Genomic DNA, 25979 nt, shown 5'->3' on the forward strand with positions numbered 1-25979 from the left:
CACACACACACACACACACACACACACACACACCTCACAGGGCCTCACTGCTTTGATTTCCAGCCCTGTTTACTGCTGGATTTTTCATCATCATTTTTATTTTTTTGTTTTTATTTATTTTCAGTTTCTTTTCTCCCTCCTTAAGTCCAACACTGCTTGTCCACCTTATTTTTCTTTTTTTTTTTTCAAGTTATTCCATACTTGCACTTACCATACTAGCTTTTCTTTGAAACACGCTCTATAAATCAGTTATTATTGACACAATTATTATATTTAGTAGTATCATAGAGAATTGAACCTAAAGTCACATCACCCCTGATCCGCCACATAAAGGACTTCAACAATCACAAATTAGCTCCACATTAATTCGGAGACATTTTGCTGTGAAAACAGACCGTCAGCACCCACTTCCTCTCCAGTTCCTCTCCGTTCCCTCTCCGGTCCTCTCCAGTTCCTCTCCAGTTCCTCTCAGTTCCTCTCAGTTCCTCTCCAGTTCCTCTCCGGTTCCTCTCCGGTTCCTCCAGTTCCTCTCCGGTTCCTCTCAGTTCCTCTCAGTTCCTCTCCGGTTCCTCTCCGGTTCCTCCCCGGTTCCTCTCCGGTTCCTCCAGTTCCTCTCAGTTCCTCTCCAGTTCCTCTCCAGTTCCTCTCCAGTTCCTCCAGTTCCTCTCCAGTTCCTCCCCAGTTCCTCTCCAGTTCCTCCCCAGTTCCTCTCCAGTTCCTCTCCAGTTCCTCCAGTTCCTCTCCGGTTCCTCTCCGGTTCCTCCAGTTCCTCTCCGGTTCCTCTCCGGTTCCTCTAAGTTCCTCTCCGGTTCCTCTCCAGTTCCTCTCCGGTTCCTCTCCGGTTCCTCTCCGGTTCCTCTCCACTTCCTCCCCAGTTCCTCCCCAGTTCCTCTCCGGTTCCTCTCCGGTTCCTCCCCGGTTCCTCTCAGTTCATCTCCAGTTCCTCCAGTTCCTCTCCAGTTCCTCCCCAGTTCATCTCCAGTTCCTCCAGTTCCTCCAGTTCCTCTCCAGTTCCTCTCCAGTTCCTCTCCAGTTACTCCAGTTCCTCTCCAGTTCCTCTCCAGTTCCTCTCCAGTTCCTCCAGTTCCTCTCCAGTTCCTCTCAGTTCCTCTCCAGTTCCTCCAGTTCCTCTCCGGTTCCTCTCCGGTTCCTCCAGTTCCTCTCCGGTTCCTCTTCGGTTCCTCTCCGGTTCCTCTCCAGTTCCTCCCCAGTTCCTCTCCAGTTCCTCTCCAGTTCCTCTCAGTTCCTCCCCAGTTCCTCCAGTTCCTCTCCAGTTCCTCTCCAGTTCCTCTCAGTTCCTCTCCAGTTCCTCTCCGGTTCCTCCCCAGTTCCTCCCCAGTTCCTCCAGTTCCTCTCCAGTTCCTCTCCAGTTCCTCTCAGTTCCTCTCCAGTTCCTCTCCAGTTCCTCTCAGTTCCTCTCCAGTTCCTCTCCGGTTCCTCTCCAGTTCCTCCCCAGTTCCTCTCCACTCCCTCTCTAACTGGATGTCACAAGATGATTAAGACATTCAGACAAAACATTTTCATATGTATCAAGATTATTTCTTTCAGATTTGACTGTTTTTTTCAGTTTTCTTGTGAAGTTTGGAGTCGTTTTGAAACGTGACGCCTCCTCCTCCTCCTCCTCCTCCTCCTCCTCCTCCTCTGATGATGATGATGATGATGAGGAAGCCAGGAACCAAAAACTCTGAGAACCGCAGATCTGGATGCATCGGGTTTTGGTGTTAAAGACGGCGGCCATGTTGCCTCAGACGGCCTGCGTCAGTGGAGAACCCTCCGGGAACAGAATCCTAAAATCTGCAACTGGAAGTTCAGTTTTCTGCAAATTTCTGCAGACTGAAGCGTTTTTTTTCCCCTAGAACTGCAATGGTGTCTATGCTGGGAAAGTAAAACTGGCTGTCGGCGGTTATCAGAGCCAACCTCGAATGCCACAACAACAGATCCGACTCATTCTGCCTTTAACAGCATTTTTTTTTTCCTAGGATGGTGACGGCGTCCACTCCGTCACCAAACAACTGGAAATCCCTTTTGAAAACATGATTTTGGTAACGTAATGCAATGTGATGTGATGTGATGTGTAATGTAATGGAGACGGAAGAAAGGAAGGAGAAGGGTGATGGGAAAAAAAAAAAAAATCACTTCCAATATTTAGATCCTGTTCAGGGAGGCGGACGCTCGACTGCACCTTTAAATGCAAATTCACCCGAAAATCTTCATGTTACATTATTAAAGCAGGAAAAACACATCACACACACACACACACACACACACACACACACACACACACAGCAGCAGCATTTTATTGCGCTCCTTCAGTAATAATCTCGTCCCGAGTCTCTGTGTTACGGCGCTCGGGGACAGTGAACGCACCACAACGCCTGTAAAAAAAACACAAAACAGCCTTTCTGTTTTTCAGTCGGCTCCGGTGTGTTTACTGTCCCTCTGACGCCTCGTAAAAAAAACATTAAAAAAAAAAAAAAAAAGAGGACGGATGAGGCGCGACGCCTTCAGGTGGAGAGAAGTTTTCGGTCGTGGTTGAGGGAGAATTTCTTTTTTTTTCTTTCTTTCTTTTCTTTTCTTTTTTTTCCGCCTCTTCGCTCCTCAGTCAATTTGCACGGCCGCGGTTCAGCAGTTCAAACACGACAGAACAAAGACTATTAAGAGGAGCTGCAGCTCCAAACGCACTGTGAGCTACTTATCTGCACTCTGCTAATAGGAGGTGCAGCGCAGTGTGTGTGTGTGTGTGTGTGTGTGTGTGTGTGTGTGTGTGTGTGTGTGTGTGTGTGTAGGCTTGCTATTGTAGTTAATGAAGATTCCCGTCCCCCCAAAAAAGGGATTGAGATCATGGAGAGGACAGCCGAGCTGAGAATAGCTCCCTGATTATTAAACAAGCTCTCCCTTTATCTCCCTCTCCCTCTCCTCCTTCTCCGCCTCTTTTCTCTTTTCTCATCTCCTCCCTCTCCCTTCTCTCTCTCTCTCTCTCTCCTCGTTCTCTTTCTCTCTCGCTCTCCCTCCTCACATTCATTTGTCTTCCTTTATTCTTTCTCTCGTCCCTGTTGGTTTTTTCCCAGCTTCTCTCTCCTCCTGCCGCTTTGCCTTCCCTGCTTTCCTACTTTCTCTCTCTCTCTCTCTCCCTCCATCTCATCCTTCCTTTTCCTCTATCCTTTCTTTTTCTTTCCTTCTTTCCTTCTTTATTCCTTTCCTCTTTGACTCCCCCATCTTCTGTGTTGCTTCATTTTCTCCCCTTTCTCTCTCTCTCCTTCTCTCGCTCTGAATTCAGATTTTTTTCTGGAGGTTTGTAGCTCTATCGTTCACGTTTTTAGAAAAGTAATATTTAAAGAGGAGAGGAAGTGAGAGGAGAGGAAACAACTCGTTTTTTTCGACTCCCTGTTCTTCTTCTTTCTCCACAGCAACCTGATGCGTTTTTGGCCTCGTCTGTTTTTGCTACTGTTTTAAATTCTGGCTACACCTGCATCCAGACAGATCTACACCACCACCACCATCATCATCATCATCATCATAATTATAACATTTATTTATACATGTTCAAAAAAAACAAAACAAAACAAAACAAAGTGGAATGGAAATAAAAGATAAGACGTGCCGCTGCGATATGAGACGGTTTGTTGCAGCCCTCCTGTTCTGTTCACATTTTCTTTTACAAATTTATCTTTTATGTTTGGGCTCAATTTGACTCCAGCAGTTTAAACCTCCACTTAATTATTATAACTAAAATTGTTCTCAAAGTTTATGTGTTAGGTACTTTATGTTTCTTTGTTGACGACCTAAATATCCCTTTAAATAAGACATACTTGCATCACTTGTTTCAAGTGAAAATTGTCTAAAAACAATTTATTTCTGAGGTGATCATGTCTTATTTTAAGTGTAATGAGATATTTTGACTAGAAATAAGACATTTTGACTTGAAATAAGACAAATAATCTTGGTAAGATTTTGAGTTTTTGCAGTGAATAGTAGTAGACATTGTTTTTAAGTTGAAAAGGCATTTAATGCTGATTGCTGGCTTGGTGTGTGACTGATGATGTGCACTCCGGCTCGGACGTTCTGTTCAGTTATTGTTTCTCCCGTGTTGCTGACGCAGTTCACTTGTATATTCAACACGAAAAACGCTGTTGTTTTGTGAATCAGTAGCGGCATTGGTAAAAACACATCTGAGACTTGAATCCCGCGCGTCTGGCTTTTGTGCAACCAAAGGTACATCCATCAGCCCCATCACTGAATGATTCAGCCCCACTACAGCACCAGCAAGGAAAAACCCCTGGTGCTGCCACGGATAGATAGATAGATAGGTAGATACAAAAGATAAAAAAAAAAACAAAAAAAAACGAAGACGGACTCTTCTCCATGCAGAAAGTGTCGTCTGGCGGCTGCATTCAGGAAAAGTCTGAAACATCTGCACTTGTGCACATTTTGCTCTTTTGCATTTTCTGCAGTGGAAATAACAGAAATATCTCAAATCCAGCCTGAATGTATTTTGTGTGTGTGTGTGTGTGTGTGTGTGTGTGAGTCCTCTCAAACATACTGCCCGTTTTATTCACTCGGTGTATTTTTGGCAGCCTCATACAGCAGCGCCGTCACACACACACACTCACACACACACACACACACACACACACACACACACACACACACACACACACACCCTTCAGGTTCAGGTTCAAGTTGATCTAAATGTCAGTGTTTACCGTCTCAAAGGGCTTCAGACGCCCACGTGTTTACAGCCAACAGGACGCCGCTCCCGCGAGAAAACACACACACACACACACACACACACACACACACACACAAAGTCAAGGAGAGGAGGGAGAACTTTAGGAAAAGTGTAGAGATAAATTAAAGCAACGAAGCTTTAACACCTTCCAGTTCCCAGAGTCCCTGCATTTCTTAGAGCGCCATAAACGCACCACGTTAGCGTCGTTAGCGTCATTAGCGCAGCAGTTTGTTCTGCCTTGCCGCCGTGTTGCCGCGTGACCCCGGGCCTCTGGCGTTCGCGGCGAGGAGCGAGGCGGCGTGCGATGTTTAACGAGAGCAATTAAGCCGCCGAGTCGCCGCCCGCCCGCGCCGCTCGCCGTTCATTACCCTTCACTAATGTGAAAGTGACCCGTTTTTTTTATGGGACGGAGTTGTTTTATTATTTTTCTCTTTCTTTGCCGTCACGTTGATGCGTTAAATTGCTCGTAAAGCGGCGGCGAGGCGGACGTAACGACTTTATGAGGAATTAAGACGTTCTTCATTAACGCTGAAGGCTTCGCTTGCAATTAAGAGCCGATTTCCTCATAAGGACAGAGGCCCCGCCCCCCTCGTTAAGTTGCAAGAGTCCGCTGGTGTTAAATCTGCACATCGGCACACACACAAACATACAAGCACATTACACACACACACACACAAACACACACACACACAGCTCTGGCCCAGGTGTAAAGCAGCCATTCAGTAATCAGTGGTGTGTGTGCGTGTGTGTGTGTGTGTGTGGGGATCAAACACCGGCTACGGCCAGCTCGCCATTTGAACACAAAGATCAAGAGGAAACACAGAAAGGAAAAGAGGTTGTTGTTTTATTTATTCGTCTTTTTTCTCTCAGCGCCATAGAGGCCAGGCTGCTACACACACACACACACACACACACACACACACACACACACACTGATATGATGCATAAATGGATGCAGAAACACACAGGTGGCAGGTTTCTGCTGAGGAAAACAAACAAGTGAAATTTAACACGATGAGCTAAAAAAATAAAATAAAAATCCAGAAATGAGGAAGATGGTTTTTAGAGTTCAAATAAAAAGCTCCGTGCAGCAGGACTGACCGAAAACAGAAAACATGTTCACGTGGGTTAGAAGGAGATGGGACTTGAAACAGGATTTATTTTATTCTCCAGGAAGTGGAACTGAGTGAGATTGAGACTGAGATTGATTTCACGTGAAAACAGGAAGTCGTGTGACGCTGTAACTACAATAATCTGCTCTTCCTCACATCCGCACTGCGTCCACGTTGATTTTAGAAAAGTGAGATTTTGAAATGTGAATTTATCAAATCAGATCCAAATGTCATTCGGAGGAGGCTTGAAATGCGACTAACGCCGGATTTCTGCAGGTGCGGCTCAGTCTGGACGCCCGAACTGGATTTCCGACTCTTTTCCGAGGCTTGAAACGTGACACAACGGCGACGTCAAATCATCTTCATTGCCGCTCCGCTGCACCTCGCTCTCTCTGGGTCTGACGTTGTTGTTGTTGTGTGTCGTGTTGCAAGAGACGGAAAGACTGAGATGCATATGAAAAACAAAAAAAAACTGACTGGAGTCGTATTTCAAACCTCCTCCAGACGTGGTTTGGATCTGATTTGCTAAAGTCGCATTTCAAAATCTTTCTTTTAATCATCAGTCTGGACCGGACAGAAGACAGATTTGGGCTGAACAAGGCCTCCGTCGTCCCGGACAAACCTCCAACATGGGAGTAAAAATGGCGGCGAGTTGTTGTCGTCTTTATCGGCGGCTGGCGCTCAAACATTTACGCTAAAGAGCCGTCTGACTCCGTCTCGTTGGTTTTTCGTCCCGCGAGGCCAAACCTACGAGGCTTGAGCTTTTCATCCGCTCTGCTGGACGTCGGCTCACTTGCTCAGTCTTGCCTTGTCGCCTCGTGCAGCTCTGGTTTCATTCAGGAATCTGCAAGTGGATTGAGATAATCCCATTTATCCCCAGTGAAGTTTCACTCATTTTGATTTTTTTTTTTTTTTTTTTCCTGGGAACAAGTTTAAATCTGTTGAAACGAGGCAGAGTCGGGCAGATCAGCCACTAGGATCAAGAAAATGACTCGAGTCAAGAAAATTCAGGAAATAAGTTGATTAGTTGATTTCTTTTTTTTTTTACCCTGTTTGAAGAAAAATAAGATTTGAACACTGAAAATGAGCCTGAATGATTTATTACGATGGAGGTTTGTTTTTTTTTTTTTTTGCAGTATTTCCATTTAGAGGAGACAGAAAGACGGGGAAGTCAAAATATCCCCACAATGGAGGGTTTTCTTCATCTCTGTATCTTTACGCAGACATTTGGCCCTCAGAAATATCAAAGTGAAAGACAATCTGGCATGCTGTTTGACACAGACATACATGAACCTGATATCTGTGGAAGGCAAATGTACGTATGATCTGCGATGCTCTTTGATTCCAGAGTTAATTATCCTGCGAGGATTTGGTGAATGCTACATTGTTCAGTATTTGTGACTTATTTGGACCTAATGCTCTCTGACTGACAGCCGGCTGAAAGCCACTAATTAGGCCAGTGAGGGGGTTTATTTTATTTATTTAGTTACGGCTGGCTAAAAGTACACTGAATAAAGCCACACTGGAGTGGGTTGTTTTTTTTCCATCTGGACATGCTGTATAGCTCCCTCTTTATCTTTTTGTTCTTTCTGTTTTATTCTCGCTGCACGACTCTCTCTCCGGCCCTCGCTGAATCGTAGCGAGGGCTCTTCTGCACAGCGAAATCAAATGAGAGCACTGAATAAATTGTGAAAATGCAGTCTGTACAGCATGTAGGATCGGCTTAATTGACGGCTGCTCGCTCTCTCTCTCTCCCTCCCTCTCTCTCTCTCTTCCTGCCTCCCTTGGCTCTCGCTCTCTAGTAAAAGCCTCATGCACGCTGAAAATGAAATGATTAAGATCCAGCCACACTGCGCCGGTGCAGCCTGTAAACCATACAGTGGTTTAATTACTAACCTCGGTCACTCTCTCTCTCTCTCTCTCTCTCTCTCTCTCTCTCTCTCTCTCTCTCTCTCTCTCTCTCTCTCTCTCTCTCTCTCTCTCTCCATCTCTCTCTCTCTCTCATTCAGCTGGCTACATGGGACTCGATCCACGGCCTGAACGGCAGCCTGAAGGAGAGTCGCATTGAGAACGGCATGCAGGGAGTGATGGTCAAAGTCGTCACCTTGCTGGTAGGCGGCGCACATCGTTTACATACATTTAGTTGACAGCGCTGCCTTACACAGACTTTTATTTATTTATCTGAGCTTAATTTATCGAGGTTGCACTCACTAATCTGTGCTATCTCAAATCAACCAAAAGGTCGGCACAGTTTTATGAATTTAAGAGCTCAAAATATCAGATTGAGAGTCCAAAAACTGAACTGTGAACGATGTACTAAATGGTGTGCATAATTTAAGTTTTTAGGTTTTTCTTTCCTAGCATGAAATTATTTTAAAAATGGCCTCTCCAGGGCTCTGTAGGCACCCTTGTGCACTAATTGCAGATGATACAGGGATAAGAAGCTGAAGGGAAAGATGAGAGCGTTACAATAACCTGAGTGAGAACAGCAAGGGGCCGAGTATTGCGCCCTGAGGAACGCCTCACGAGGTGCAAGACCAGGACGATGAGATTTCTTACCACATAACCCAAAGCTCTGTCAGCCAAACATGATGAAAACCAGTTAAGAGCATCACCACTGATGCCAGTTTAGTTTTTGAGGCATTCAAGTACAATGCCTTGATCAGTAGTAGGCCTATCAACTGTATTTTGTACACGTCTTATTGCCCCAGGTTCTTCAATCAAAATTCAAGAAAAAAATAAATAAATGAAAAAGAGGCCCTTGAGCTCACTGATTTTGGTGCAGCCCAGGGTAAGAGAGTCTTTTTACATTCAGTTCTGCCAAAAGTTGCACTAAAATCTAAATATATTTAAATAGAGCGGCAAACAGGAGGTCATTAGTTACTTTAATTAGGGCAGTTTCTGTGCTGTGAAGAGCCCATTAAACCTGACCAAGCTGCTGAAAAGACAACATTACTTAATAAGAATCTCTCTGCAGGAGGATCCCTTTGTAATGGTGGCAGAAAACATCCTGGGGCAGCCGAAGAGGTATAAGGGCTTCTCCGTCGACGTGCTGGATGCCTTGGCCAAGATCCTGGGATTCAAATATGAAATCTACCAGGTGGGTTTAGCTGACATGTTCAGGTTTAGTTCAAGTTTTTTTTTTTCTCCCACTATTTGAACACACAAATATCAGAAAAAAGATCTTGGGGGAAAAAAGGGGAACACAGTCCAGCATTGCACATTCGAAGCTGTTGAATTGGGTTCCAGCCTTTGTATTAGACATGCTGAGATGTGATGGAGCCAAATGCACAAATACGATGCCAAATACACAAAATTCTGCATTAAGACCCTATTAGGCCAGGACTCAAACCTCCATTAGCCCTGTGCTAACATGCATTTCACACTTGTGATTTAAAATATGGGATGCCTCCACTCTTTGCCCAGGGCTGACTGAACCCCCTTTCCAGAGCAGGATTATCCCTGTTTTTCAGGAGAGATATCCCCAGAAAGTCAGAACTGAGTCATGCTTCTGGCAGATTGGTGAACGATCTCAGCACCTCTGGACACAGTCGGACTGGGAACAAAATTTTCATTCGGACCAGCCCCCCTTTTCCCCAACATGTGCACTTATGAGTTGCATAAAGCAATATCAGGCTATTTATAGCATATAGGCCAAGCAACAGATATCAAGCTGGCACCCTGACAGCAGGTGTACTTACAGGGTTTCATGAAGTAATATAAGAAATACATTGCAAAGAAACAGCCTGGAGGAAAAGGTGGCACCCCAAGAGGCTTATTCGTTCGACAATGGGCAAACCAACTCTCTGTGCACTTATGCTGCAATCCCTAACTTAAATAAAACACAGATTACGAAATCACATATCATGAATATAGTGCATGACAAAATGCATGGCTGTTATCATACAACCAAACAGCCAAACTCAGTTTTCACACTGGACAAAAGCTTTCCTTATTGCAGGCTTGGCCTAACGATGATATGGAAATGTGTCTGAGGTTGAACCTTAATTAAAAGCGCTCCATTTAGTCCATGATCCAACGTTGTGTTCGCAGCTGATCTGATGTAATTCACACATCAGGCTCAACAGTCACTATTTAAACAGGTTTATTCAGTGCTGTCGTCAGGCTGTCACAAGCTCCAGGCTGCCCCCTAGTGGAGCGAGCCGGAGCCACTGACCAGCTGAGCCATAATGACATTTATAAAGCAGCATGTCCTACCTGAGAAGACATCATCATCATCATCATCATCATCATCATCATCATCACTGTGCTAATTATTCCATCAGTGTCCAAAGCCATAATAGTGTCTTTCTCCACAGCCAGAGGCGTTGACACCTCAAGATGAGCTTGCGTCGTAATCTATATATCTATTCTTTTTTTATGAATTTACAATAAATGTGTTAGCTCAAAACATGTTGCAGCATCAGCACCGAGACGTTTCAGGACGAGTCAGGATGTTAGGGATGTTATGCATCACTATGGCAACGGCTCAAACTCCGTTCTCTGAAGCTGCTTTGACCCCAAAGAACCGTGAGTTGAATGACGTTGGCAGCGTAACTCGAGGTTAGAATCCAAGTTATAACAAAATCAATGGAATACTTTTTAGAGCAATAAAATGTCTGTTGTCCAATCAATACCGCTCTCTGAGTGATTTTCAGTGTGATTTGTGAACTCACGGCTAATTGTAAGGCCTGGATTAATAAGTACAAGCGTGAACCGAAGCCGACCTCGACCCTGGGCTACGATAAACCCAGGAAGTGTGAAAAGGACTTAAATAACCACAACTCTCTTTTGATTTTTTGTTATCTATTCCAATTTAAAGCTTGAATTTGTGTGAAATTTGGATTGCATGCCACACAACAGATAAAATGCAGCCATGTACGAGCCACGTTACACCAAGCGCATGAACAGTCAGTGGAGAATCACAGGTTTGCAGCACGTTGGAGACTGATGGCTGCAACATGTGTTGGTCTGAACAGAGACCCTCGATGAATTCCCAAAACGCCAAATATATCTGTCTTCTCTCCCAGGTTGCAGACAGCAAGTACGGATCTCAGCTCCCCAACGGCTCGTGGAACGGCATGATTGGAGAACTCATCAACAAGGTACATCAAATTACAATTTACAGCGCGGGCCATCCAAAGTGACTTTAAAGATATCAAAAATACATACATACAACAGTTGTTTTCAAGATATGAAATTAACATCAGTCAAGCGTCACATTTAAGCAAAAGATAAATGAGTAAAGATCAGCTCCCGCTCTGTAACGATGGTATAATAATTCAACGCCTCGGGCTGTTTACAGTCCTTAGTCTTTGTCTGCTCTCAGACTTTGTCCCTGTTGGCCACCGTACACTGAGCATGAGCCAAACAAATATTCCCTACGCCGCAAAAAAAGGCAGAAATCAATATTAACAAGTCACCCAGCCTCATCCTCAGTGTTCAAACCTTGTTTTTCTTCCAGCGGGGTCAAAAATCGGCCAGTCGGATGAGACGATCCCACTTGTTTCCAACGTTAATCCACTTGTTTTCCAGAGTTTTTTTGAATCAAGTGTCATTTTCTTGATCCTGGTGCAGCTGATCTGCCTCATTCTGCAAAGTGCAGTGGAAACAAGTGGGATTATCTCATCCTCAGCACTGAATATGAGATGAATTTCTGAAGTGCATGCTCTTGTAAATATGAATTTTGTTGCATTAAAAAACTTGCTCCATACCTGACAAGCGGGTTGGGTTAATTCTGTTAAAAACTTTGATTGGTGATGCTGGTCAGGGGGGAAAGCGCTGACACCGGTGTAGTGCTGTGTGTAAGTTGGTGCGTTTTTCCTGGAGCTCAGTTCCGGCGTGTTTTCCTCCCTCTCGCCCGGCTTGTTTCCTCTGAACATAAATCCTGAACCCTCCTGCCCCTCCATCAAAGCCTTTTCTCCAAAACAGACCTCAAAAGCCACTTTCACTCGCAGCACCGCTTGTTCAACTTTGGCTTTCCCTTTTCTTGTTCTCGTTTCAAGTTCAAGACTGGAATTTATTTATTCATTTATTTATTTATTTCATTTTTTTAAGCTGCTTCAGGAAACTTCACACACACGCTGCCAAATGTCAGCGAGAGGTGACCGTTTGAAACCTGTTTGAACTTCAATAGGCAGATTATGTAAGGTGACATCAGCAAACGGCGGGTCCGCTCTGTGATGTTTCGTACCGGAGGAAACCAGAGAGGAGAGACAGGGAGGAAGATCTGACGGCGGGCGGGTTTGTCCTCTGCTGCTGAGGCGACAGCCCGGATGTCACTCTCAGGTCTGAGCTCAGCACCTCCACCAAGCAGAGGAGGTTTCTGACGTCAGGCAACATGAATGCATTTAAACATTCATTCATCTTCTAAACCGCTTATCCTCACTAGGGTCACGGGGGGTGCTGGAGCCAATCCCAGCGCTCATAGGGCGAAGGCAGTGAAACACCCTGGACAGGTCGCCAGTCCATCGCAGGGCAGACAGACAAACACTGATATTCACACACACAGTCACACCTAGGGGCAATTTAGCTTCTCCAATTCACCTGACCTGCATGTCTTTGGGTGTGGAGGACAGGGCATCCTCAGGGGGGAGGTCAAAGGTCAACAGTAGACGCTAAACAGAAGTAGTGAACATCATCTGAAAACTGGGAGCCTGAAGATTAATCTGAGATGCAGCTCAGCTCTGTGTGTCGAGTTATTCTAATCATAAATCTGGAATTAACATTGTGTTTTGTTTAGGCGCCTATTGATTTTTCTATTAATTTATAGTGTATAAAGGTTAGAACATTGTGATGGACGTATACGAAGCCATTCCCATGTTCAGTTATGTGTCATAAGTTGTTGCTGCAATTTTTGGGTTGTTACCATTTGTTACACACATTTAGTGCAAAATGTAATCATTTTTTAGCACTGGAAAATTAATAAAATAGTCAAAAATCACTCCAAAATCCCACATTAGGACACCAAGACTTTGATTTGGTGTCAAAATCTTTTGACATTTGAAATTTCTATAATAATTTCACTTTTCAACGATTGGATGTTGAGCGTTGTGTTGTGTAAACGTGTCAGAAACTGGCCCTCACTGTCAGTCTGTGTGGAGAAGCAGAGCTCCTCTGAACGGCCTCGCTCTCTAGTTTGTGTCTGTAAAGTCTGATGAGGCTGTGATTCTCCTAGAGGTCACTAGAGGTCATTTTCTCCAGCGACGTCCAGTGTGACAAAAGTGTCTGCCTGCAGTGAAATGGCTGCTATGGGGGCCAACATCATCACACAGGAATCAAATGTGGCTCATTGAATCCACAAGAGTCTCAGCTTTCCAGTCAAAGCCAACTGATGCAGCTCCAAGACTGTTTAGGCCCCAGTCTGCACACACACACCATTTTACAACAGGCCACAAGAACACATGTGGACTGCAGGCTTTGGGGCCCAAACTGCATGGGATTAGCAGAAGGTGGGCGTGTCTGCAAAGGGGAGAGAACCCATTTTCATTCACACAGCTGGAGGTTAGAGGTCAAGGGACGATTCAGTTCCTCAGGTCGTCTAGTTTCACATGACGTCAGTATCTTCACCAGATTTAAGACGGAGCCCTTTACAGCCTCTGAAACACCGTCTGTCTGAACATTAAGGGGTTGAATCCTGGACTTGAGCAGCTTTAATGGGAGATTTGCAGGTTTCGACTAAAACCGGGGAGAGAAAAACACGAGACACATCCAGATGATGAGAGAGAAGAGCGTCAGACGGCATCACCTGGGAGGTGAGGCAGAGGTGACGGAGGACGTCCCCGCCTCACCCGGCTCTCCCCGTTTTTCCCGCCGGTGAAGTCGGATCCTATCAGGAGTGAATCTGAAATCATGCAAATCGCCGCAGTGCCAACACCTCTTTGGATCATAAAACTTGCATGTCAGATGTACTTAGGCATTCATAAATGTGTGATGTCGGACACGCTTTAAAGATTCATCGCTAAATTTTAATATCTGGCTGAGTTGAAAGATTCATCGGCGTGTGCTGTGATCACCGCGGGCGATCTGTAACGGACAGTTTGAGCAGGAGGGAGGATTTTCTGGTGCCTCTCATGTCCGGGACGCCGTGTTGGAGGAGGTTTTTTTTTTTTTTTTCTAGCTCGGCTTGGAGTTCAAGTCGACCTGTTCCTGTCAGAGGCCGAGCCCTTCTCTCATGTATATAATAAAATAACGTTTGTATGTGAAAGTGGAGCCATAAACGCTGAGAGAAACTCCTGAATAAAAGGAAAGTTTTTAGTAGAAATCGATGTACAAAAAATACAACACCCATTAGAATCTGACAACTGCAATTATCGCCATGGATGAGAAAATGAAATAACTATTACAGTATCTTGGAAATGACATTAATCATATCCCTTTATAGGGCACTCGTTGAAATACTTTGAAATTAAAAAAAAAAAAAAAAAAAAAAAAAAAAAACCCTAGACTGTTATTAGAGAGCATGACAGGAATTTATTACTTCTATAAAATTTTTCTAAAATTTTCACTTTCCTATAGAAAATCAAAGCCAATGAGATTGATCAAATGCCACAGTCATGTGACCTGGGGTGTAGAGCGATCTTTGCTGATTGGCTGGTGAAGACCAAATCATTTTTGAACTAACATAGGGATATTTGTGACAGATGTGCTGCCATCTAGTGGTCATATATCTCATATCTTACACCTGTGCCCCCCCAGCTGTTATTTTTTGTTGTTGTTTGTTTGTTTTTGGCCAAAATTGCTCCCTGGTGAACTCCTAAAAATTTATCCACACATTAATATCCCCGTGCAATGCTTTATTTATGGGGTTGTTTTCCCTAACACAGGCGAAAAAGTGTTTTTCTAAGAGAGAATAAAATAAAAACAACCAGGAATAAAAGAGAGAAATTACAATGAAATTATAAACACAAACTAAAATGAAAACAAAATCAAAAAAACAAAACACACCGTGTGGAGAAATCGATAAAGGATGCTGGCTATGCAAGACTAATCGCATACTAAAATAAGGATTAAGTGTTGCTAATCCCCAGTGAGATTCACACTTAAAAAACAAACCAAAACAACTGAAGGAAAAGCAAATAAAAAAAAAAAAAAAAAAAAAAAAAAAAAAATCAAAATATAAAACAAACTTTATACGGCAAACAAGCTCTTTTTAAATGAATTTACTTTTTTTGTTTCTTATAATTTCACTTATGCTTACATTTTTTTTTTTTCTTTTGTGAATCTGAGGACCCAGTTTCCCCTCGGGGATCAATAATGTATCTCTGAGTCTGAGTATCTGAATAATCTGACAGTGGGATGAGATAATCCCACTTCTTTCCGGTGCAGTTTCACTGGTTCGAGGATGTTTTCCTTCCTGGGAGCAGTGAACCTAGCAGGCAGCGTTGGTAACCAGTGGGATTATCTGATCTGAAGATGAGGCTGCAGTGAATCAGCTGTTAAAATGGAGATAATCTCTGTCTCTCTCCTCCTGCAGCGAGCAGACCTGGCGGTGTCGGCCATCACCATCACGCCGGAGAGGGAGAACGTGGTCGACTTCAGCAAGCGCTACCTGGACTACAGCGTGGGCATCCTGCTGCGCAAGCCGGAGGAGAAGATCAACATCTTCTCCCTGTTCGCGCCCTTCGACCTCGCCGTCTGGGCCTGCATCGCCGCCGCCATCCCCGTGGTGGGCGTGCTCATCTTCCTGCTCAACCGGCTGCAGGCGCTGCGCTCCTCCGCCGCCCAGAACGCGCCGCCGGGCCAGCCGTCGGGCGGCGTGGGCTCGGGCACGCTGCACAGCGCCATCTGGATCGTGTACGGGGCGTTCGTACAGCAAGGTGAGGGGAGAGAGCCGCGTGTTTGAAACCCCCAGCGCCTCAGTCCAGATCTGAGGCTCTCCGTTAATCTGAGTTACCTGTTAATCTGAAGCTTTTCCATGCAGAATATCAGATGTGCTGCATGTCAGAGTGTAAACCAGCCGACAGGAAGTGCAGCAGTTAGACAATAAAATACTTACAGGTTAATGCATAGATAATTAAACACTTAACTGAGAATACTGCTGTGCTTTTACTGAAGGAACATGAAGGAATGCAGGGCTTTTACTTTGAAAGGAGGATTTTTTTTCACTCATTCTGACAAATACAGTTTTTATTGTGACTGACTGGGGTGAGACTGAGGCTGTTCAGATGGAAGTTGCTGTGAGCTCCAACATGTCGTTCACACCCAAAGAGCAGAGCGGATAACATACCAGTGAATCCCATGAGCTCGTCTAAATATGGCAGATATGAACGTTTTAGTGAGGACATGAGTGGTTTACCTGCCTAACTAGTGAGCTGATGGAAGCTCACTAAACTACTGGCATGAGGTCAGCAAAATATCATGGTTTTGGTTAAAATACTTCATCTTATGGTTAAAATACAATGTCTTATTGGTTAAGGTGAGCAAAATGATGTGGTCTTAATTAAAATACTTGGTTAAGGTTAGGAGAACATTGTGGTTTTGGTTAAAATAGTTCATCTTCATGGTTAAGGGTTAGGAGAACATTGTGATTTTGGTCAAAATACTTTGTGTTATTGGTTAATGTTAGCAGAACGTCATGGTTTTGGTTCAAATACTTCATCTTATTGGTTAAGGTGAGCAAAATGTTGTGGTCTTAATTAAAATACTTGGTTAAGGTTAGGAGAACATTGTGGTTTTGGTTCAAATACTTCATCTTATTGGTTAAGGTTAGCAAAATGTGGCTCTTTCTCCCCTCTGGAATCGAACTAAAGTGGCGGTGTTTGGCTGATTCTGATGCAACTTAAAATATTTGTAGTATCAAAAATAATCGTGTATTATCATAAATCATTAATACTAACTGCAGTATTATGTCGTACTTATATTATTTACAGCTATTGGATGTTGAATCAAGTTAAATATCAGTATTGCGCCTGTGGTTTTCATTATTACATCATTAAATTATTATTATTACTATTATTATATATATTATTTTCATTAATGCTGTACACATAGCCTTAGCGAGGGGAGTCCTGGCAGCGAGTGAAACTGTGCTGCCTTAAAAAGTTCACTCTAAAAAAAAAAAACTTTAATGAGTTTTTTTAATAGTTTTTGTGTTTTAGGAAAGTGTGTTAGAAAGTTAGTTTGCTGCAAGTTCAACTCAAACGATTCAGTGTTCATCAAATCTCAAAATCCTCCTTCATTTCACTTCGGCTGCACTTAAGCGACGCTAATATGTGTAAAACTTTTAATTCTGTTTTTTGTTTTTTTCCTTCTTCTTTTCTTTTGAGGAAAGGCAGCCGCTCTGCCTCTGAAAAAGGTCTCCAAAAGGCGAAACACAAGTCCTCGTTTCATATTAAAGTTTGGCTTTCTGCAGCGCCAGGCTACAGGCGGCCGCTGAGTTATCTTTTTGGGGGTCGGAGGCCAAAAAGTTTAGAGCGAGCCGCGGCTTTGGAGGTTTGTACTGAGCCGTGACTTTCAGGAGCCGGTTTTTCATGGATATTGAACAATGTGGAAATGAACCTTTAATGTGCAGCCGGACGGCGAGGCCGGCACGGTCGTGTCATCACGGTCATTTCCCCCGGCCGGCCCTGTCAAAACCTTACATCACGCTTTTGTACATCAAGGGACCCAAGAGGAGGCCGAGGTCGTGCTTTCGCTGGCAGCTCCCTCTCCGTTCTCAGACTTTTCATTTAGGAGGAGAAAAAAAATGTTAATCGTGTTATTAGTGACTCATAATAAGGAGTAAAACACGGCGTGCTGCTCAGGAAAAGCAGCAGAGGCTCCTGATTGGCATGCAGAGCTGCAATTAACGTTTATATCAACAAATGTAAAGTGTGGAAAATGAAGCTGAAGTCTGACTGGAGGTGATCAGAGTCCAAAGTGACGACTTCAGATGTTCAGATGTTCTTCCTCAGTCTGACCAGCAGCCAAAAAACCCCCCCAAAAAAACGAAAGTATTAATTTTATAAAGACATGAACAGAGAAAAGGAAGATAATCTGAGGATCTTAGTGAAGCTGAATCAGACGAAGGTCAGCCTTGTTTCCTGATGAACGACCAAAACCTTTCATAAAATGATCAAAAGTATAATAAAGTAGCTTTCTGTCACTCGACTAATTAATTGATCGATGAATTGTTGATTGTCAGCACCAGAACACAGTATTTTATTTTTTAACTGTTATTTTGCAAGAGAAGCCAAAAGAGGAGTATCTTCATTTAGATCAGAATTTGGTGGAAAACATCTCAAATGAAACCGTCTAACGTCTGGTTTCAGAGCAACTTAAGCCCCGCCCACGTCCATGGATCCAACGTCTCGCCAAAAATATGGAGTCAGAGCTTTCCCCCAAAGACTTTCTGGACTGAAAAGCTAATTTCACCTCCGAAGTGTCTCCTGTTGTGCCGTTGAGAGGACACGGCAGGGGTTCGTTCATTTGCTAATCGAGGAGGAAAGTGTGCAAGTCGTCCAAACACATTTCCCTGTGTACACGGCGAGGGGTCGCTCGGACCAATCAGAGTTGATTAGCTGAGTTCCTCCACACGTCCACACTGTGATGGTTTCCTTTAGAAAAGAGAGCGCTGAGGACGGTGCTGCAATTTGTCTTTAGACGGCGACTGAGGTCAAAGTAACCCCAAGAGACCAATCAAAGGAAAAAGATTTATTGGAAGATTACATTCAAATACATAGTACAATACAGTAAAATACATTAAAATACCTAATCGACCAGAGGTGGAAGTAACTAATTACATTTAGTCATGTTACTGTAATTGAGGAGCTTTTTTGTGTATTTGTACTTTTTTGAGATTTTTTTTTAAAGGTCAATACTTCGACTTTTACTTCAGTTCATTTCTGCTTGAGTTTTGTCCTTCACTACATTTTAAATCAGACCCATCACAGAGAACAGATGGTCAGTGACAGACTGTGGAACCTTTCACAATAAAAGCTCAGTCAGTAGAGATGACAGGAGGAACCTGCTTCTGCTTTGTTGGATCTATTTTTTGGTCATTTTCCAAATTTCACAATAAAAGCTGCACCGTTTAGGACTCAGTCACTTTTACTGCCAGGACATTTGAAATGAGACACTTTGGACTTTTACTGCAGATTTTTACTGCACTACTACTGTAGTCACATACCAGCAGAGGAACAGTACTTCTACTTGTACTGCAGTCACATACCAGCAGAAGAACAGTACTTCTACTTCTACTGCAGTCACATACCAGCAGAGGAACAGTACTTCTACTTCTACTGTAGATCTGTAGAAAGAGTTAGTGGGCAAACTGGAAGCTTGCACACTCATGTTCTTCCTACTGTTTCTTTCTTTCTTTCTTTCTTTCTTTCTTTCTTTCTTTCTTATTCCGTACATTTTTTGGCACATAACTACTTCCACATACATAGTGCTAAAAAGAATTCATTCAAACTTTAAAAAATTCAGCTTGTTTGTGTGACGTTTGCTTGTATTCCACTTTTTGAAAACTTTAAAACTTTTTGAATTATTAAGCTTTGTTTACACTTTTTTCGCCATAGGAAAGAATGGGACAGCTGCTCCAGAATTCAGCAATATTCAACGATTTGTTACTCTGTCATACTTTGAGCTAGAAACTTCATTCAAATTTTAAACTGTTCAGCTTGTGGCTTAGAATTTTTCAACTTTTTAAACTTCTCAGAGCTTTTTTTTTTATTTATTTTTTTTTATTATTGATAATTGTGTTCAGCGTCTTCCAGTTTCCCCAGAAACTGCACTTTTCTGGTTTAAAAATGAGTTTCAAAATGTGGAAAAGCGGACATGACCGAGTATTTTCTCAGATTACATGACGGCGGCGACCGTGCACGTGCTCCGCTGGCTTCAAAACGATCTGAGCCAATCAGGAGCCAGACGGGGGTGATGATGTCACGAGCTCCTGCAGAGTGTGTGTGTCAAGTGGAGGAGCCACAAAACGCTCCTCATATTAAAATGAACCATCAGGTCATTAATTTAAAAAAAAAAAAAAAAAAAAATAAAAGTCTCAATGATTAAGCTTTCATCAGAGCAGCTCCGGGGCTGCTATTAAGGCAACACACACACGCACACACACACACCATACACACACACACACACGCACTTGTACATTATTACCGGGGGCATGACAGTACTCAGCAGGTGATTTTTATTTTGCATTTGCATAGCATGTGATTACCTTGGGACGAGGCTGCGCCGCTTCTGCTGATTGCCTGAACGTTGAAATTTGCCCGTTGGTTAAAATGACACGTTTACATGGAGCCTCCGTGACGGCGGCGGCGGGCGCGGTTACCAGGACATCCGTGACGCCACCGCGAAGCCTCTGTAGAAGAAAATCTGCATGTTACTGAGGCACGCGGTCTCATCTGCCAGTATTCACATGGTGTTTTTCTGTCCAACAAGGTTAAAACCTCTGCCGGCGGGGCGAGAGAACCATTTCAATGACACGGCTCGCCTGCAGGAGAAACTTTTGTTCAGTTCAGTTCAGTTCAGACGACTTTATTAATCCCACAAGGGGCGATTGGTTCAGGCAGCCCAGCACAACAACATATGGACACAACACGCACAATAACACGTAGAATAAAAAAAGATACACAGATGCTGGGAATACCGTGGAATCAGAACCAATAAATAAAAAAGTGACAAAGTTAATAAATAAAAATAGTTTTGCAGGCGGTCAAGACATCCCGACGACCTGAGGGCAACAGGGCAAATTCACCTGCTAGCACATGGCCAGGAGATGCCAACATGCAAGGAGCTTTTCTGAGCATTTGTTGGTCACAAAAGCCGGCCAGATCCCCGGGTTTCACTCCTTTGACTTTGGAACACGTTTTAATGCGGTGCAGGCCGTTTTTTATCCTGCAGCGTAAGGTTGGGGAACCGACAAATAAATGAGAAACACAGGAGGCTTTCAATAAAAGACAGAATGGTGGGACTGGCAGCAAAGGAGTCAAGTTTGCAGAGAAGATGATTCTCTGTTGCCCACGTTTCACAGTAGCTGCAGTGTTCACATCAAATTTGAGGTTGTCATCAAAAAAGGTGCCTAAGTATTTGTATGAGGACACCCTTTCCACAGTCTCATTGTGTACGACTGTGACGGGCCGTGCACTCTTATAACTGCTGGGTCACCAAAATAAACCAATCTGGGTTATTTTGGTGACCCCAGTTGTGGGTCACCAAAACCAGCAGGGTCGGGTTCCGGGTTTGACCCAACATGCCAGCATGGGCTGTGTTTTCTACCCAGAAATGAGTAAAATACTGATTCTCATTCTCAATTCCGAAATGTCATTCTCATTACCGCAACAGGTATTTTTTCTGATGAATTATTAGATCATAATATTTTGTTTGAAAATGTATATACATATTATCCAACAGTACTTATCTAAAGTCTGCTTCAAAAAAAAATATGTGTATGTTATTTTTTAGTGAAATGATAAAATAAAAAAAGGTCGTAAATTATGAGGTATGTTTCAGTAATGAGAAATAATATGGATATTATGAAAAATAATAAAAAGGAAAAAAAAAAAAAAGATCTCTCCAAAGTTATATATAGCTTTCAGCATAACTAATATGAATCTACTTTAGAAATAGCCAAAAATACACATTTTTAACCTCATATTTGAGGTGATGTCATGTTGCAGTAATGATAATGTAAAAATGTAAATAAATACATAGGAAATACGGACAAAATCTTCCAAAATTAATGTTTACGGTAAGTTCAGACCTTAATCTCATATGTGGATGGAAAAATTATGTCCAAAATGGTATTTTAAAATTTTTGTTGTATGACACCTTTTAAATCTGAATTTGGTGAGAATCACCCAAAAACGCCTGAACTGCTGAGTTAAAGCAAACAAAAAAAATGATTTATTTTATTTTGATCGACTTCAGCATCAAGAAATGAGGTGAAGAAATTCAATTGTTGGGAAACGATGCAGCGATGAAACAAACACGATGTCCCAGCCATTCTTAAAAAAAAAAATAAATAAATAAAAAAAAATCAAGTTACTCACATATTTACAATCAATTAATTGGACATTCCAATATATAAAATGCATAAAATTCCTCGTGGCCATCTGAATTATCTTTGCCATGAACACAGGGCTCCAGTTTCCAGTTCATCCTGAAGAAATCCTGAGAAATCCAAATATAGAAGACAGAAATAGACCTGTAGCCCAGGTTCGAGTCTGCCTTCCCTGTCTCTCTCTCTCCTGTCACTGTCAGCTGAGGCAGAAATGACAAAAAAAACAAAAAAAAACAAAAACATGATGTGTCACTCTCAGCAAACGTCACTCGTTTTGTGCAGACCTTCTCCAGGTGAACATTTTTAGTTTGAGCCGTGACGGGCATCAGCGAGGTCAGACCATCCAGCTTCCATCCAGAAATATACATCTTGAAATAAAAAAAAAAAACAAAAAAAAACAAAGCAGAGTGGTTTGAGAAGTTAATTCGCGGTGGATCTTCCTCTACTTTTGCAAATCCACATGATCCTCTGTGTGAATCAGACAGCCTCGCTACAGCCAGGCTAACGGCTCCCATAGACTTCAAGTGTTTATGCTAAGCTAGGAGGAAATGCTACCCATAGGAACTGAACCGCTGGACGTCCAGAAGTCAGAAAAGGGGATTTTGACCAAGTTTTTAACCAGTTTATCCTTGAGTAAAAAAAAAAAAAAAAAAAACACCATTCTCTCTGGTGAGGAGTGACGGAAATGTAAAATAAATATGAAGCAGCGAACAGCAGACATTCGGGGAGACCGCCCGGGCTCGCAGGTTTGATCCCTGACGCCCCGTCATCAGGATACGGGCCTCCAAAAAAAAATGAAAAATGTCAAAGTGCGAGTGTGTGTTCGGACGATCAAACAGCCGAGCGGCCGGGCGCAAATCCATCACAGCCGATCGATCGCAGCGCAGAGGGGACGCTGACGGCGGCTTCGGGTTTGAGATGTTGGAGTTTTAATCTGGAGTGGTTGCAGGGATTAGAGCGACACGGAGGAGGAGAGGCGGATCATCACAGGAGGATTTGTGGCGTCTGAAATATTTAAAAACAAGGCGATCAAATTTTCATGTGCTTGACTGAATCAGAGGAGGCTGAGAGAACATAAAGAGATGTGGCAATGCAGATGTGGGTTTCTATACGTGTGTGTGTGTGTGTGTGTGTGTGTGTGTGTGTGTGTGTGCAGGCAATAGATTTGGCTTTAGCGACTTGGTCCATTAGTCATTTGCAGCCGGGGCTCGTCAATCTTAATAAGGAAGTAAAATTGTTACAGTAATCCTGAAATTGTTGCAGTGTGTGTTCGCACACACACTCACACACTCACACACACACACACACACACACACACACACATTCATTAAATTACATCAATGAAACTGCATTTCAGGATTGTTAAGCACGACAAGGCTGTAAAGGTGCCTTTGGATGAAGAGAGATGACCAGCTCAGCAACTCACACACACACGCACACACACACACACACACACACACATGCACAAGCTTAAATACATGGATGCACGAGTAAAAATGCACACACACACACACAAACACAAAAACCTACAAAAATATGCACCTGCACATACGTTTGCAGACAAATACACAAGCACAGAGACACACAGGAGCATAACACACACACACACACACACACACACAAATGTGAATGCACAAGCAAAAATGCACACACACACATACTCACACCAGCATGCACAAACCCACACAAATATGCACACTGACACACGTTTGCACAAAAATACACAGTCATACAGACACACAGGTGCAGATCAGTCAGTCGTGCACACACACACACACACACACACACACACACACATATGCACATGCTCAAGCTAAAACACATGCACAAGCAAAAATGCGCGCACACACACACACACACACACACACACACACACACACACACACACACACTTGCAAACCCATACAAATATGTCCATGCACACATGTTTGCACAAAGCATAGAGACACACAAGCTCATATTAGTCAATCACACACACACACACACACACACACACACACACACTCCGCACCCCAATGGTGGCACCCAGCTGCATCTATTACGGTCTGGCAGGTTGCCTGGGAAACCTTTTAGGCCGAGCGGTTTGTGATGAGATGCAGCGATGCAGCCTCTCTGCTCGCTCTGATAAAGCACTCAGCTGATAAACCAACACACTCACCTGCTGCCGCACCGCACCGCGCCATGCCGTGCCGCAGGTCTGAGCCCCGCCGCCGCCGCCAGCGCCTCCATTAACATCTGACCCGCTCGCCACGACAGCAACGGCGCCTTAATGTGTGAGATGTATTAAATTTAAAAAAAAAAAGAGAGGGGGAAACAGATTAGATGAATTGTAGATCTCATCCAGTCGCATCTTCACTGTTCAAATCTGGTTTTTCTTCAAACACGGTGAAAAAAAAAAAAAAAAAAACTGGCAGCGGGACGAGATAAGATAGATAGATGATAGATAGATAGATAGATAGATACTTTATTCATCCCGAAGGAAATTCACAGTTTTCAGCAGTATCCACAGATTACAAGATTAAATCAATAAAAAAAAAAAAAGAATAAAAGATGAAAACTAGAGATCTAAGTACCCAATGTGCAAAAAAACATGTGCATAGATGTGGACAATGTGCAAATTTACAGTATAAACAGGTGATAAATAGCAGCAAGCAATATATACACTATAAACAAGGAATATATAAAAAAATAGAAATATGAACAGTTTAGCAGGGGCGGTAGTTAAGGTGCCGAGAAGAAGGAGAATAATCCCACTTGTCTCCAGTGTCATTGACTGCGTTTAACCCCCCAAAACATTTCGGTTTTTCCCTTATTCTGAAAAAGTGAACAATGTTCCCGCTAAGCTGATGAAGGTGAATATTCCACCGATATTCCCGTTTCCATGCGTCCCTGCAAACTCCGACTTGTTTGTGAACGCAGCCGCCGCCTTTCGAGTCTTCTTTCATGACGTTCAAAAGTGTGTCTCTGCTCCCAGACAGAAATGTGGGCTTTTATTTTGTTGAATGCGTCTGTGGCCCGGCCTTGTGATGTGTTGCCTCGGCGGTTTGTTGCACAGAGCTGACTGTAAACCGCATTAAAAAAAAAAACAAACCCAAATGAGGCATATCTTCTTAATGCATGACTAGAGAACGCTTCTGAAACCTGAATAATATCAGCATATGCCACATGTCTTAGTAAAAAAAAAATGCTACATTCAGAAAAAAAGGCCTTAAAAGGGAATATATGGAATAATAGTGGAAATGTCGTGTGCATGTAAATGTACTGAGTGTCCTCATCCTAGTGGCTGATCTGCCTTGTTTCAACACATTCATTCATATTCCTCGAAAATGAAGAAAAAAAAAATCCATTACATTTAAACACTGAAGATGAGACTAAGTTAGCTTTTAAGATTTTTTTTTTTTTTTTTAAGCGCCGACTTGGCATTCTCGCTGAATTGCAGCAGAATACATTTGCGATGAGGGCATCTGCAACACGTTTAGGCATATTTTATAAAGCCGTCTGTGTGATGTGAGGAAAAAACACGAGCTGAACACTGAATATTAGACTAAAGGGATGGTTAAGACACAGATTTTTGCAGCTTTGTAGGAAATTTGGAGCATGCTGTATGTGCTGAGACGCATGCTGGTGTTTCCTGAGTACAGAAGAAACAGGCGAATGTGAGAAAAAGTCAGTTAAAGGTGCAATGCGTGCCATTTTAACATCAGTAAATAATAACCATATTCATTTAGACACATCAGTATAACAAGTAAACATAATGTTCCTCACCAGTGATGCATCTTTCCCTCTATTTTGACCAGCAGTAATAGAAACTCAGTAGAGCTGACAGCGCTGGTCCAGAATCTGTAATAAAGAGCACGACAGGAAGTAGGCGTGGCCTTGTGTTAACCAACCTGTCGGCAGCGACACGCCAAGTCCGAGGACACCCCACATGACCCACCCCTGCTCCAAAAAACAGAAGTGGGCGTGGCCTGTGAGTAAATGGGCGTGGCTTTAATCGGTGTGAGAAGTTAATGTGTTTTTCCTCAGCTCGGGACAAACCTTCTCCAACATTTTTTTTGATGTTATGCTGATGAAAATGCCACGCCCCCTTTTGACCGAACAGCCTGAGAAGTTAATGTGACCCAGAGGAGGTTATGACAGGCCA

At 43.2% G+C, this 25979-nt stretch overlaps 1 protein-coding gene across 1 annotated transcript in view; it reads left to right on the forward strand.

The window, feature by feature from the left end:
- LOC115378258 (glutamate receptor ionotropic, delta-1-like) overlaps positions 1-25979 on the forward strand; it is a 520936-nt gene that overhangs the window by 439703 nt on the left and 55254 nt on the right. The window contains exons 9-12 of the mRNA XM_030078448.1: positions 7851-7952; positions 8819-8941; positions 10872-10946; positions 15317-15659. Coding sequence (XP_029934308.1) covers positions 7851-7952; positions 8819-8941; positions 10872-10946; positions 15317-15659 — 643 coding nt within the window. The remainder of the gene's footprint in view (positions 1-7850; positions 7953-8818; positions 8942-10871; positions 10947-15316; positions 15660-25979) is intronic.

The sequence above is a fragment of the Myripristis murdjan genome, chromosome 19, assembly GCF_902150065.1.
Source record: "Myripristis murdjan chromosome 19, fMyrMur1.1, whole genome shotgun sequence".
NCBI lineage: Eukaryota > Metazoa > Chordata > Actinopteri > Holocentriformes > Holocentridae > Myripristis > Myripristis murdjan.